The sequence below is a fragment of the Mugil cephalus genome, chromosome 5 (assembly GCF_022458985.1).
Source record: "Mugil cephalus isolate CIBA_MC_2020 chromosome 5, CIBA_Mcephalus_1.1, whole genome shotgun sequence".
Taxonomy (NCBI): Eukaryota; Metazoa; Chordata; class Actinopteri; order Mugiliformes; family Mugilidae; genus Mugil; species Mugil cephalus.
Window position 1 is genome coordinate 21,004,619 of NC_061774.1, and position 14,319 is coordinate 21,018,937.

Genomic DNA, 14,319 nt, shown 5'->3' on the forward strand with positions numbered 1-14,319 from the left:
GAAATCACAAAAAAAACGCTTAAAGGCCTTGAAAACTCCTTCAGATTTGGATTGATACAGATTGATGATGCGTCCACCTAAACATTTTTTTAAGTATCGATATCTGTATCGGCATCAGCGATACTGACCATGTATATATTTGGTATCGGATCGATACCAAATCTAGTGGTATCGAACATCACGAGTGGTTGCATCTCTTCATGTGACGTTAGCGCTTTCTTCCTCTACTGCACAGGTGTCAAACATGCAGCCCGCGGACCAAAAGCGGCCAGCCTAGAGGGTCTAACCTGGTCCGCAGCAGCACAGAACACAACCCAGGACTAAACAGCAGACAGTAATGTGCCCAAATTGCACTTGTTTTTCTTTTTCTTCCACTTCTTTTTTTTGAAGGATAGTTTATGAAATGTAAACAGTTTATACAATTTACTTCTTCTTCTTTGCCCTAAAACAAATGGGAAAAATCTGAAGTTGGCATTTGAGGTTGTTATGCTGTTATGTTACTGATCCGGTCCACTCAGGATCAAATTGGGCTGTAAGAACTAAAATGAGTTTGACAACCCTGCTCTGCTGAAACCAGAGGCTGCTCATATGAGCCTGTTACTGCTTTCCACGGGTAATAAACAGGAATGCCTCTTTGATATGTTGGGGAATTAAATAAAAAAGGACTGGAATGGACTCAAATATATATATATATATATATAAAACATATTATTATTATTATTATTCTCACTCCAGAACAAACAAGTTTGTCATTGTCGGGTTTATTGTGTGTTTTATTGGTATGATGTTGGTTCCTCCGTACCACCCAGTCCCACTTCAGAACCTAGGACAGCGACCTTTTCCTTGGAAGCATCACCAGTTTGATTTCACACCTGCTCCTGCTGTATTTAATGGGATGCATGGTTGTTTTCACTGTATGTATACCTAACTGTACTCTTATACCTAATTCCAGACATTTATTTGCTTCAAACCCCCAAAAATATTTTCTCATGTGATGGTTCTCACACCTAAAACATCTGTTTGCCTGAAGAATCTAAGTGTATTACGCGTAAACACCATGACTTATCCAGATTTTAATGGTCTCCCATCGACTTCTGAGTCAGAATCAAGAATCACATGAAACATGTTGTTTCCCCTCTCATTCTCACCAACACTCAGCAACGCGCTCATCTGCAACATCCATTAATGGACACATGATCTGCTTGAGGACGCCAAAACCAAGGAACAACCACAAGCCCCGAGTTTAGAGGGAGAGGGGAGGGAAAGACGGAGGAGACAGACCGCAGACAGACTGAGATATGATGAAAAGAAAGAAAGAAAAAGAATTTGAAAGTATTAGGGTCCACAGAAACTGAGAAGCACTGACAGTGAAATATGAGACGGGCATGGAGGGACTTAAAGGGATAAACCATTGCGAGATTGAGACAGAAATAGAATGGAAATAGGGTGACACGTGAAGGGTGAAATAAGATTCAGGGCAGAGAGTAAGAGAATGGAAAAACACATGAAATCTAGAGTTTCATTGTGCGTGGGGGTGGGAGACATCTATCAATACTGCATACCTTACTTAGCCAACAAATGGATTAATGGTCGAAGCAGACGTGTTGGTGAGAACTCCATCATGTTGAGACTTAGGGATGAACATGGTCTCAATTTTCTTATTGCAAAATAACTGAACGGAAAGAATGGAGGCCTGAGCCAAGTGAAGCTTCTTCATCGGTTTTATCAGAAGTCCCTTTGTGAGATTGTAACAACAACAACATTACATATGAAACATACAGAAGAAGAGATCCGGATACAGTCCAAAACAATAGTAAAATTTACAGGAGGGGAAAAAAAGGCTTTGTCATCTCAGATTTTATGAATTAAATGATGACATCAGAATAAAATGAAGTAACACCACTCTTAAGGCTTTTGTTTAAATGAGTAATTTGGTATTTTGTCTTTTAGTCTGAAATATTCTGTAGTATTGTCCAGGTGCTTCAGTCTTCAGCAACCATCCACGTCGCTTTGGTGCTGTTTTGTAACTTACCTTGACTTTCTACTGCTAGGGTCTCATATTAAGCTGAACTGGTTGTAAACATAAATGCCACGTTAAATAAATGAACGGATTTCCATAAATAGTGAGTTCAGTCTGATCAGGTCTGATGTGACCCCTTCACGTGTGTTATTCACAGTTGCCACAGGCGCTCTATCGATATCAAATAGACAATAGAGACAAAATAAATTAATTTGCTTATGCGACAGCAAAGAGCTTATGTATGGAGGAGTATTTCCCATGTATACTTTAGTAAACAAATAAATATTGCATCATTATGACTGGCTGTGTAGTATAGTACTGAAATGATCATTTTGGTAATCGCAGCTCTGCAAAGACAGTTGACCTGTTCATCAGTCTTGTTTTATCCAACCACCAGTACATATACACTCACTTGCAGTGCATTAGCTACACTATTGAAAATAAATGCATTCTAATATATATAACGGTCCTTCACTGAATCCTCGCTTCGTGACTGGTATGATGTTCAGCTGATGTTGAAACAACGATGCACTTCAACTGTATGATCATTATGGAAGAAGTAGTTTGTGGTACCATTAACCTGGATTGAACCAAACACTAAACTGTTTCTGCTGTTTAGTCTAGCCCACTGACTACACAGGGGCTCTCAAAATAATAGACTGGTAACAGCACAACTTTTCAGCAGTGCTACAAATCATAGCCTCCAAAATGAAAACACAGTTGAGTCAACAGCTCTCGCCGTCATTTGAAACTAATTCTGAACAACAGAGGACCAGGAAAATAAGAATGCTTTCATTTTAACTCGTGTACCTAAAACACAGGCAAGTGAGTAGGTATATCTTAGAGGATGAGCAAAATTTACTGCAATTAGATTTAGATGAATTTTTGGCCTAGGCTACTCACTACCTGGTTCAGCACGTCCAAGCTTTGCGTCGTGTTCTACAGATTTTGCTCGTCATTCATTAATTCAACAATTCTGAAGAAAAATACCAGACTAAATTTCAAGATGTCAAGCCATCCCTTAAAGAGCAAGCATGGGTTATGAAACAATAGCACAAACAGAGCAAAAATGTCATAAAAGCATTAATTAATATACATGGCGTGTTGTGGGTACAGAGAAAAGGGGGGAAGCTAGCGCACTTGCACACTGTACACTTGTTACTGAAAGACCTGGGGAAAAATCAACATTTAACACTTGTGATTTCAAATAGTGTAAAAGGGGGAGCACTTTCCTTTTCAGTCATTTGAAACCAAGTCAAATGCTGTTTTATCCAGATCAGCTAATGCCCAAACGCAGGCATATTCTTCTTGCGTTTGTCTTCCTGTTTGGCTGGCACGGTCGTCTCACTTGTATCGCAGGGGCTGACGTAGCATTTGTGTTTTGCTAAACTACTGACAGAAAGAGTTGTAGACACGTGTAATCGGATAAAAAGCTGTCAGGCGTACGCTGTATTAGGTGCTGGGATGTCTTCCAATAGCCCACAATGATATAATGAACATAATAAGCGGTAAAAATGTTACCGAGCCCAGGCTCTGGGTTATACGTATGGAGACCCAAGTCTTGTCTTGATGTCACAGATTTGCCCGTACAGTCACAATGAATCAATAATGTCCCAGTATCGTACAGTAAGCTAGTTAGATTCACATGTAACAGCTGCTTGGTCCTGTTGCTACTGGTATACGCATGTACTGAGATGATCGATGAACGATCAACAAAACGCACTGGACACACAGTGGCTCTCTAGATCTGCACAGTGTTTGAACTGCTCAGTGTGTTCATTTAATCAGGTCACGAGACGATTAGCTCGGAGGGAGCATTGCTCTTAAATGCTCGCTGATCTGATTTTTTTTTTTCCCACATGTGGCATCCGGGTGAATTCATAGCAATGCTCAAAAGAAGGCTACACTGATAAAATGTGCTGCCGTGTCAAACTGACAGCATCACAGTCAGGGCACTGGATTGATGCCCTATTACGCAAAGGCTTCGCAGCTTCACCGCTGAGTTATGTTGTGTGTTTTTCCACCCTTAACCCAGCTGGGAGCGGTCTCAGGGTAAATCATACTGCCACACTGGGTATAGTAAATAATGAATATGGCATTCGGTTTCACGCAGCCTGCACCAACAGTCACTCGGTTACTTCTGGACTAGGCTTGAAAGTTCACTGCTCATCCTGGCCTCGGCTGCAACACGAAGGCCTCTGCATTATATGTACAAATCATCACAGTGTGGAGAACGCGTCATCTAAAGAGGCCAACGGGCCTCTATCTAGAAAAAATGTTAATCACAGAATGTGTTGCGGATGAGGACTACTGGAGCATCTTGAAGCAACGCAAGGGTGGGATTAGACTTTTCTGCAGTCGCACACAAAGAGAGAGATGGCTAAGTCGCGGGGAAACCTTGAAGACCCCAGAAACCTGTACATGAGAAGATGAGAAATAAGCCTCGCCTTCCCTTATTCATAGGAAACGGCATTTCTTCTGCGTAACGGTAAGAGAAGCTGACGGCTTCTAAATCAATAGGTGACATGCTGTCTGGAAACCTATAAATGGTTCATGTTCGGGAAACCTTCTTGTCAAGGACTTCTTCTGGCGGTCCACTGAGTGGTCTTGGATTTTTCTGCTCCCCTATTTTATGCGTATGCTCATCGTACCCGTGCTTACTCACTGTAGTTTTAAATCCTGCTTGAGCTGGATAGATATAAGGTCAAATAAATGAATAGTCTCATTAATCCTCACAAAATAGTCCACGTACGAGCCTATCAGAGCGTTTGCTTGGCTGCACAAACAAAAGTCACTTTGAGGGGGGTAAAAATGCTCGAAACCTCTACAATAGTTCATTGAGACTATGATAGAGGCAGTGTTTTACGTTTTAAGGCAGTAGAAAAAAGGGTTGGGAAACAGTACCTTCAGTTAGAATGGTGGTGAAAAATGTGACAATTAAGGACAGCGAGAAATCTGTTAAAAAGTTCCACTACGCCGCCGTTAGTAACAGCTGCAACGAACACCAAGCCAGGCCTGGTGTCTGGAAAAGCTTTGCATTAGGACTGTCTGTTGTGGATTCCATAGAAAGTATATTTACTCCGATTGTGTCTATGCTCAAATGAGTGGAAGAATTTCTACGCTATTCGGTAGTCTAAAAGGCAACATCTTCTCTATATAGGTCACCACCTAATCCCGTTTTTTTTTTTTTTATCCTTATGTCAAATCTTCATCCGCAAGAAAAAGAACACCAACGATGTTTCGGCCCCTTCCGCAAGCTTTAACCCCCATCTCCGTGTCATCCTCCTATTCAACTCCTTTCCTTATAACACCCTCCTCTACATGACAACTTCAACTCCACCCATCCTCCTGCTAAACCTGGGAAGTTGCACTTAATTTTAAAAGACTCTTGTTTTTTGCCCCACACTACCGTCATTCCTCTCCTCCTCTTCCTTGACATGCACAGTTTTGCTCTTCCCTCTTCCCTTCCATTATGCCTCCCACTCCTCCTTTTCCCTCAACAAGGACAATTACTTTTTGTTTCAGTCTCTTGCGTGAGTCGCACTCTCCCGTCCTCTCTCTCCACGTCTCTGTAGAGCAGGGATTTCTGGGCCTTCAGGCGACAGGCCAGGGACATGAAGATGGAGTCGACATTCTGACTTTCTCTTGGGTCCTTTGCGGACGTTTCGAACAGCAGCATGTTGTGGGCGTCGGCAAACTTCAACGCCATGTTGGAGGGCACCTGGGAAAGCACCAGTGTGTGGCTGTCAGCTGGACGGTCAGTGTCAACGTATTCAATAATGTTGGGGTACTTGCTTACACACACCAACCTGAATTTGGTCCACAAGGTCACACTTGTTTCCCACCAGAACTCGAGGCACTGACGCCGACACCCGGTGTCCATTGCACTCCTGAAAAAGAACAGGGCAGGCCTTATTAGACTGTGGGCAGATGAGTAGGAGAAAAATCACATATTGGCCTTTCAGTTCTAATTGCAATAAATTCCTATTATTCAGTATCTCCCGTTTGGCTGAAACAACTGAAACCGAGTCCTCAAACTGGGGTGTAAATGTCTGCAAATCCAATAAATCTTAGAGGGTGTTTTCATATATGGTTAGGGTTAGGGTTAGGGTTGCAGTTAGCTAAGTATCCCTATGAGGCTAGCAATAAGAATAACCATACTGGTTAATAAAAAATACTCATAAATTCAGTTTCATTATGACAAATGATTGTACCACAACTAGCACAAACCCTGCAAATAATAAGGCATATGTTACTTCCAAGTACTTTTTGAATGAAGAAAACTACAAGTAATATTATATTGGTAAGGTTCTGATCACATGTGGGGAGCCATAAACCCCCAAACAAGCCCACTGCTCTGAGTCTACGCACTATTAAATGAACAGCAACGCAAAGAAGGTCATGCCTTCTACTCTTGCAGCAGGTGTGATGTGCTTGCTTTATTGTTCTCGACATTGTAAAATGGGGAAATTAACTAGCTTTGCCGAACGCATAATCTTTTGCACAAAGCTGAGAAGCATATTGCAAACGAGACGGAGCATTTGTAGCTAAAGGTGAGCTGCCAGTTGAATGTAACTGCCTGAGAGTAGTGTTACTACAAGAACCAAAATGAAGTCAACTTTTACCATGTCACTCAAGAAGCTAGTCAAGTCATACGATGAAGTTATTTAACAGTGTACAAATAATTTAAAGCAGAAACCTAAAAAATAAATGTGTTAATACATACATTTCTTTTTGTGAAAGAGACAACCAACGACCTAATGTATGATATTTTATTTGACATAGTTTCTACTGCTAGTTGAAAGATGCCCCATAATGAAATCCAAATGACTATGCCAGGCTAGTGAAGTATGCCTTTGTTTAAAAAATGAACAAAAGACTTTAGGAGCTGTTTCCAATATTTGCAAAACCGAGATGGCACATGTGAAATGGTTTATGTCAGGGATCTTCAGCGTTTTTCAGGCCTAGTGCTACTTTTACATATACAGCATTATTATCATTTTGCATTTAATATTAAGCTATCCCTTATCTCTTTACTAATATACAGTATGTTGGATTCATGTTAATGTGTACTGAAAAAAAAATAAAAATTTGTGGGGGGAAATAAAAAAAAAATTATAAAAAAATGTCTAATCGACCAAAGATTTTAAGTTTATGTTAAAGCCAAATGAATGGCAAAGGCGGAGGTTACCTTGAAGACATAGTTTTCAGAGTAGAGAACCATATTGCATTTTAATGTAAACCTCACAGTATGGACCCATGGAAAATGAATGGTCTGTGTTAGTGAAGGCCACATTAAAGAAAAGGTGTTTACGGAGCCAAAGAGGAGCGAATGAGTGACTCCTGTGAAAAAGTATCAGTATTTAGATTATTTCTTTGCAGTGTTTTGCCAACCTCTATCCATGTCTGTAGGTTGCGGAAGGAAGTCATCTTGGTAACGTCATACACAAAGACCACTGCATGGACATTTCGGTAGTAATGTTCCACCATGGATTTACGAAAGCGCTCCTGGCCTGCTGTGTCCCACACCTGCACCTGTAGAGATAGACAAAACACAACATAGATCTGTGTTTTAATATGACTTAAACAGAAAGATATGCAACTGATCACCGCAGATGGGACTGACTCAAAGATACTACAAAGATCCAAAGATGTATTCTCAGCCAGAACATCTGGTTGATCATAAACTTGGTCCAATTTTAATGTCAGAGAAACACCAGCACCCAGAGTGACAGGATCCAGATATACAGATTCGGTGTGCAACTATTCACATCACAAGAAGAAAGCTGTGGATATGAATCTGTTGCATAGTTTCTGGCTAGAGTGCCTCTGGAGAACACTGTTCTACAGCATGATGAGGTTTTCTGTTTTATCACTGAGAGAGGCTCCAGACAGTGTACACCCAAATTAAACAGGCACAGATGTCTTTTTGCAGTATCATTCACTACCTTGTCAAAAATGGGAAAGGGAAGGGCGCTGGTAGGTCAACAGAACATTTTGAAAAAACGCTATACGGTATAACGTCTACTTCCAAAATACTGCTATAAAATTTTCATTTATGCATAATTTCTCATCTTTTTTTCTGCATAAATCTCTTAATCTCTCTGTCTCCACTTCAGCACTAGACAATACTACCAAAAACGTCAACGATTCTTTATCATTTTGACCTGTTAAATACCAGTTTGATTACTTAAAGTCACTGTTGTTGATTTTTTACGAAATTTTTACAAAAATCACAAAATTTGTTGTTTTCCATAAAACTAATATTCGGCGGCTGGGCCATTTTTTCTCAAATCAGTTTTGGAAATCTGAAATATTCACTTGAAGGCATTACTAGTTTTTGTGTAGCGTCACATTTAAAACTGACTACCTTCTTGAGTAGCTTAGTAAATGACTAAATATTTGTTAGGGGTATGACTCCTGATTTAGCTTCATTGTTTATCCAGTTCACTGGTGTTGTACCTGGTGCATTCCCTAAGTGCACAAGTGATGTCTCTGATTTAACCAGGACAAAGAAGAAGAAGCTGGCAGTATATTCCCCTCACTGCACCTGCAATCAGCTCGCTGAATGTTTCTTCAAACTGTGTGCTCAGTGGCTCTTTGTGTATCAACGGGGATGTCCCCTAACACAGAGGCCAGGCCTGCAGCTTAAAAAGTGAATCATTTGCTATCTACAAAACGGAAAGGTCTTAACTCAGCCATCTAGGAGCAGAGGATGGATTCTGCATTAATTCCACTCGTAATAACAAAGCTCAGTGGTGTCGTGTAATTTGACTATACGCTTAGTATTGATAACGGACTGAAATCATAATGTTTCCAATAACACTGATTTAGCCATTTTTTCCTTTATATTCATCAGCAGAAATGCATCTTTAAACCAGGAGCACAGATGATCTGAATCTATAAATAAATATTTGATGAAAAATGGGAAAAACTGACACTGTTTACCCTGCCTGTACGGCGTATAAACTTTAGAATCATCGCTGTCGTTTTGACACCTTACTGTGCACGTCTATACTTAGCCGCTATTTATAGTCCTGTGCAGCTTGATTCACCTGAAGAGGACAAGAGGAACAGTAACAGTCCTGCATCTTATAAACTGTGAGGGAACACCAGAGTAGCTTAACCTCATGAGACCTGAGCATTTGTTTGGTTTGTATTTTAAATTTCTCCATTTCTCTTTATATGGGATTAGTAGGACCGAAGAAGTACAAAAACTAAGCACTGGCCTTGAACAGGAAGGAGTTTCTGGGAAAGAAAAATATGTCCTCATGTGTGGACACAGGGATTATTTCACTCAGTATTATAATTAGGGGCATAACGATTCATCCACCACATCGATGAATCGATTTATTTTCCTACGATCCAACTGTGCTCAGCAAGTTGGCTGTCCCGACAACATACATCGATCTAATATATATATATATATATAATATGTCAAAACTGAACATGGCTGTGCAAAGACAGAATTGCAAGTCCCAACGTCCTCAATCGAGTACTTGCTAATTAGCGAAGTTATAGCTCGTTATTATTGATAGAATTTGCGTGTCACATTAAACTAGAAAAGTTAATAAACATAAATAAACAAGTTTCAACTGTAAAATTTGATAAGGTTTTGTACCTTGTCCCCCTTTGTTATGTGATCGGCAGCAGAAAGTTTAAACGAAGCAGAATAAGCTGCTACAAACCTAAAACTTAACTCAGGAGGTTAAACTTAGAAGCAATCAATTCGGATGCAGCACATTATTTTAGCTTCAAGCCTCGGCTCTGGTGTGAAGGCAAAATTGTAATGGTTGTCCTCTCTTTGTTGTCAGCCGGAGACTAATGGTGGACAGGAGAGTGGTCAGGTTGTTGGAGTCGTCTTTACACTTTGTCACGATGCTGCTCACACCCTGTGAGTACAGCAGGTGTTTTGGGGGAAGAGTTTCAGTGACTCAGACACACTGACCTAATAGGTAAAGTGGATGGCGTTTGTGCAAGTGTGTTTGTGAGTCAGCATTAGGGGGCATCTGGAGGTTGCAGACATTGTGTTCTACTGAGCTGGATGGGGGGGGGAGGGGAGCACATAAAGGCTAGATATTTTCGTGTATATGTTCACTATAGTGAGTCGATGTTAAGCGAGGAGTTGGGAGGCGTGTAAACGGAATAAGGCATCTCAATAGAACAATTATTATACTGAGTTCCAACGCTGATTTTTTTCTAAATCTGCCAACGTCTATTTCCTCTCATCATCCTGGAGATCATTAAATTTTAATTTAGCAATTACCAGGATTCTATTGCAGTATTATGGCCTTTTATCATGGTGCTGCTCTCACTTGTGTTGAATTTGTTGTGGTTTGATGTACACCTTGTTTGCCACGGAGATTAAGTTGCACACTGTGCAGACATGGAAACTGATGGGTGGTCATTTATGATGAATTCAATAGAAAGAAATATGAGCAATTTCACAATAACTGGATCCTCAAACCCTGCATTTCATTAAATACGCACATTTGAATTGTAATAAATGTATTAATGAGTCAAAGGTGCTGGAGCTTATGGGTACTTAGCTTAGCAAAGCTGTTTTTATGGAATTTTAACTAAGCACCCTGGACAAGTTTTATCATTTATAAGCATAAAGAAAGTCTATTATGTGTACCTAGTAGGCTACAGCTTGAAAAATCTTATTTTTCCAAGCATAATTTCAAACGCGTCCTGTTCTTTTCTTCAGGCTATTGTTGACTGCAGGGCTGACAAAGCCCTATGCTGCCAATACATGTTGAAACCCTCCAGCACGCAACAAAAGATTTAAAATGTGCCATCCCTCCAAAGGTTTCTTTTAGGTGAAGTGTGTTGCCTCAGAGAATGAAAGAATGTGAGATCAGACCCTGAGCCCCAGCTGATCCACAGAAAGAGAGGAGGAGGGGATGGGAGTGAGGAAACACCACTGGTCACCATCCAGCCCCCTTCAGCTGCTTTTTTTTTTTTACCTTGATAGTCTCCCCTTCGATCTCCACCGCCTTCTCCCTGAAGTCCACGCCGATGGTTGCCTCGGTCTTGTCGGGGAAGCTCCCCCCCGTGAAGCGGAAGGTGAGGCAGGTCTTCCCCACGTTGGAGTCCCCGATGACGATGATCTTAAAGATCCGCGTCTGGATGCTCAGCTCCAGGGAGGAGGTGCTCAGATCCACGGAGGACGTGATGCTCTGGGCGGCGTCGTTGCTGCTGCTGGCCCGGCTCCGGCTGGCTCTGTGTAAATCCATGGATGATGTCAGGATCGTGACATTGTCGTCCGCTCGGCTTCTTCTTGCGATTCCTCTCGCACCGCCACCACCTCCGCCACCACCACCACCACCGCCACTACCTCCTCCTCCTCCACCTCTGCCGCCCGGAGCTCGGGTCTCCTCCTCCGGAGAATCGTTGGTCATTATGCCGGAGGAGGCGATGCGCAAATCAGGGTGTGTGCGCGTATGGAGAGGAGAGGGGGTGGACGGATGGATAGATGAGTGAAGGGAGGGGAAGGGAGGAGGAAAGGAGGAGACCGGAGATGCAACAATACCGACGATGCTCTCTCTGTCTCAGCAGCTGACTGTGGCCTTAAAGGGAGAAGCATTGTCAAAGAAAACCATCGCAGAATAAGCTCAACTGTTTCTCTAGAAAAAACAAAGAAAAAAAAAGATATAAAATTAAGCTGTAAATAAAAATCACAACAAAACTGCACGCCACATCATAATAAGTTAGATTATTATTACTAAAATATCTCCATAGACATATTGATTTGATTTAAGGTTTAATTTAATTGATTTAATATTGATCCCATAAACCCCATTAAATATCAAAAGGCCTACATAAACTTACACACTGTCTGCTTGTTGCTGCCAAAAGTGTGCATACTACGTAAGACATTAAAAAACAACAAAATAAACCAATAATAATAAAAACAAAAATACGTCGTCAATAATAATACTTACTTAAATATATGATTGACTAACAATTCTTAACCACTAAGGTCAAATCACCCTGTGTAGCTGTTGCACAATCTACCACATTATTCAGTCATTGTCTATGTTCTTTTGTGCATTTTGTGTCGTGATATATTGCAGTACAACGGTCTTGTCTTGTGTCTTGTGTGTTGTTGGTGTATACAGTATGTAGCAAAGTGGGAATAGTATTCCACATCTGTTTGTTTTTGTTAGCATATCGAGAGAGTGACAATAATCATTAGTTGAATCTTGAAATCTTGAAACAGAGTCAGAAGGGTGATTATTCAACTGTATGATCATTTTGGAGGATGTAGTTTGTGGTGCTGTCAAACTGGATCAAATTAAATACTAAGGTGCTTCTGTTATTTATCCTAGTCCGCTTACTAAAATGGGTCTGTCAAAGCAATAGGTGTCAGTGCAACACAATGCAACTCAATAGTACGACAAACCACAGCCTCTAAAATGAAAATAATAATAATAATAATTGATATCCCAGTTGAATCAACAGCTCTCTCTGAAACTAATGCTGAAGACCATAACCCTCATGACACTAAGGTTTAATGCAGGGCTGTTATATGAGAACACACTTTGTCTGTCGTTACATTTTGTTCTTAATACCTCTCTGCTCCTGAAGGGCTTTCAGTGCAGGTCTACTAGACTATTTTCACCACAACACTCTACAGTTCCCTGTTAGATAAGATAAGATAAGATAAGACAAGATAAGATAAAACTTTATCTATTTCCATGGAAATGAACGTGTTGCAGTGGCAGGGAGCAACAATGCAAAAACAAGTAAGACAAGGGAAACTGTATAAAAGTAGTCAGATAATCAGATTTAAAGAAGCTAACCAACTATTACTACTACTACTAATACTAACTAATGTTGATGGAAGGTTGAAGTGGTACTAGGTTTAATATTCATTATACAAATAATAATAGGAGAAGACATTGTAAAGTGCAGTATAGTTAGATTTAATATGTTCACACAGTATAAACTGCACCACGACAATGCAGCTTAGTTATAGTCAGTGCTTATACCCCTGTTTATTTATAGTTTGATTCAATCGCTAACTATCTGTTTGTTTTCTTCATATCAGTCACTTACCCATCAGATCCAGTTCAAAGTGTGATGGCTGATAAGATACTGATAAAAACCTCTGGAATATTTCCACTCAGGTTGTAGCACAGAGAGAAAGTGAAACAGATTTTCTCACACAACCTGTGATCGGTCACATGATCTGATCAACAGGTCACATTCCATAAAGCAACGTAGCTGTAATGCAAAGGCCTGCAGCTTTCACACATTCCCAGAAGGTAAAGTAGGGAGAGAACGCTTGTTTAAATCGTCATGATTGTGGTGCGTGTAGAGAAACAGCTCAAGTATGAGTCAGCAAATTAATGCTTTCTTGCGTTTTAGGATTTAATAAGATATTTTAACACACCTTTTTTTTTTTTCCAGACAAGTAGACATTTTGTTGACTGCTAACAAGAGTGTGTGAGGAGGAAGAGTTAGCTGAAACTGTACTGAGAGACCTAGATCTCATTTCATTAAAGGCTCAATCAAAGTGTATATAGCATGGTAAATGATGTATTAACAAGGCTAAATGCCAAGTCTTGATTTATTGGCTGCTGAAAAAAATGTTGCACTTGGGTTCACACATTGCTAGCACAGCTGAGAAAGGCCTCTCTAGAGACCATCTACCCAATGTTATTATTAGATAATTTCTCCTTCTGCTCAGCATCTAAATTCATTAACTGCAAATGACATTCACTTTGAGTATTTCTGATTCTATTTGATCAAAAAAAAAGCTAAAACAAAGGCAACTACTTTTGTTACCGCCTTGTTTTAGATATATCGTGACCTGGATGACTAAGAATTCTCACATTCAGATTCCATTAAGTTAATTTTTGATTACTTATTGTAGTCAAACCTCCATCTGCCTCATGAAAATTATTAAAAAGCTGTCTGGTTCAATGTAAACAATACTGTACTGTAATCAAAAATGAACACAATGGAATCTGCATGTGGAGATTCTTGGTCATGTGACCTATATATCATAAAGAAAAGAGAAAATCTGTTTTACTCACTGTTTGAAATGGTTCCTCACAAGGAGTTGCAGAGCGTTTGAGATGCTATGCTTCTATTTCAGCTCACTCCAAGGGAAGCAACTCCAGTCAGCGCTCACGCGTACTTGTTCACATGCACTCGCACTCCCTGTCTGTTCATATCAGACCAACATGCAGACAGAAATACCAAACACTTGTCCTGTTTTCCCTCTCTAAGTCAATGTCTCTCTTGCACAAACACACGGAGGCATGCCACTCACTGTTTTGAACAAG

General features: G+C 40.4%; 1 protein-coding gene across 2 annotated transcripts; it reads right to left on the bottom strand.

Moving 5' to 3' along the window:
- Positions 1-1,703: 1,703 nt before the first annotated feature.
- rab33a (RAB33A, member RAS oncogene family) lies at positions 1,704-14,319 on the bottom strand. 2 transcript variants are annotated; one of them, XM_047584534.1, is made up of 5 exons: positions 14,068-14,319; positions 10,990-11,592; positions 7,415-7,555; positions 5,830-5,910; positions 1,704-5,741 (listed from the first exon to the last, which is right to left on the bottom strand). In XM_047584534.1, exons 2-5 carry the CDS (start codon positions 11,422-11,424, stop codon positions 5,517-5,519), a joined length of 882 nt encoding a protein of 293 aa, XP_047440490.1. In that variant the 5' UTR covers positions 11,425-11,592; positions 14,068-14,319; the 3' UTR covers positions 1,704-5,516. The 2 variants fall into 2 exon arrangements, with proteins under 2 accessions (XP_047440490.1, XP_047440491.1); XM_047584535.1 differs by lacking the exon at positions 14,068-14,319 and having other exon boundaries at positions 10,990-11,956.

Coding starts and splice junctions, on each gene's coding strand:
- rab33a (XM_047584534.1), bottom strand. CDS start 11,424: ATGACCAACGATTCTCCGGAGGAGGAGACCCGAGCTCCGGGCGGCAGA. Junction 5,911..7,414: donor ACCTACAGACATGGATAGAG/GTTGGCAAAACA, acceptor GTTCTTTTTCAG/GAGTGCAATGGACACCGGGT. Junction 5,742..5,829: donor ACCTTGTGGACCAAATTCAG/GTTGGTGTGTGT, acceptor GTGCTTTCCCAG/GTGCCCTCCAACATGGCGTT.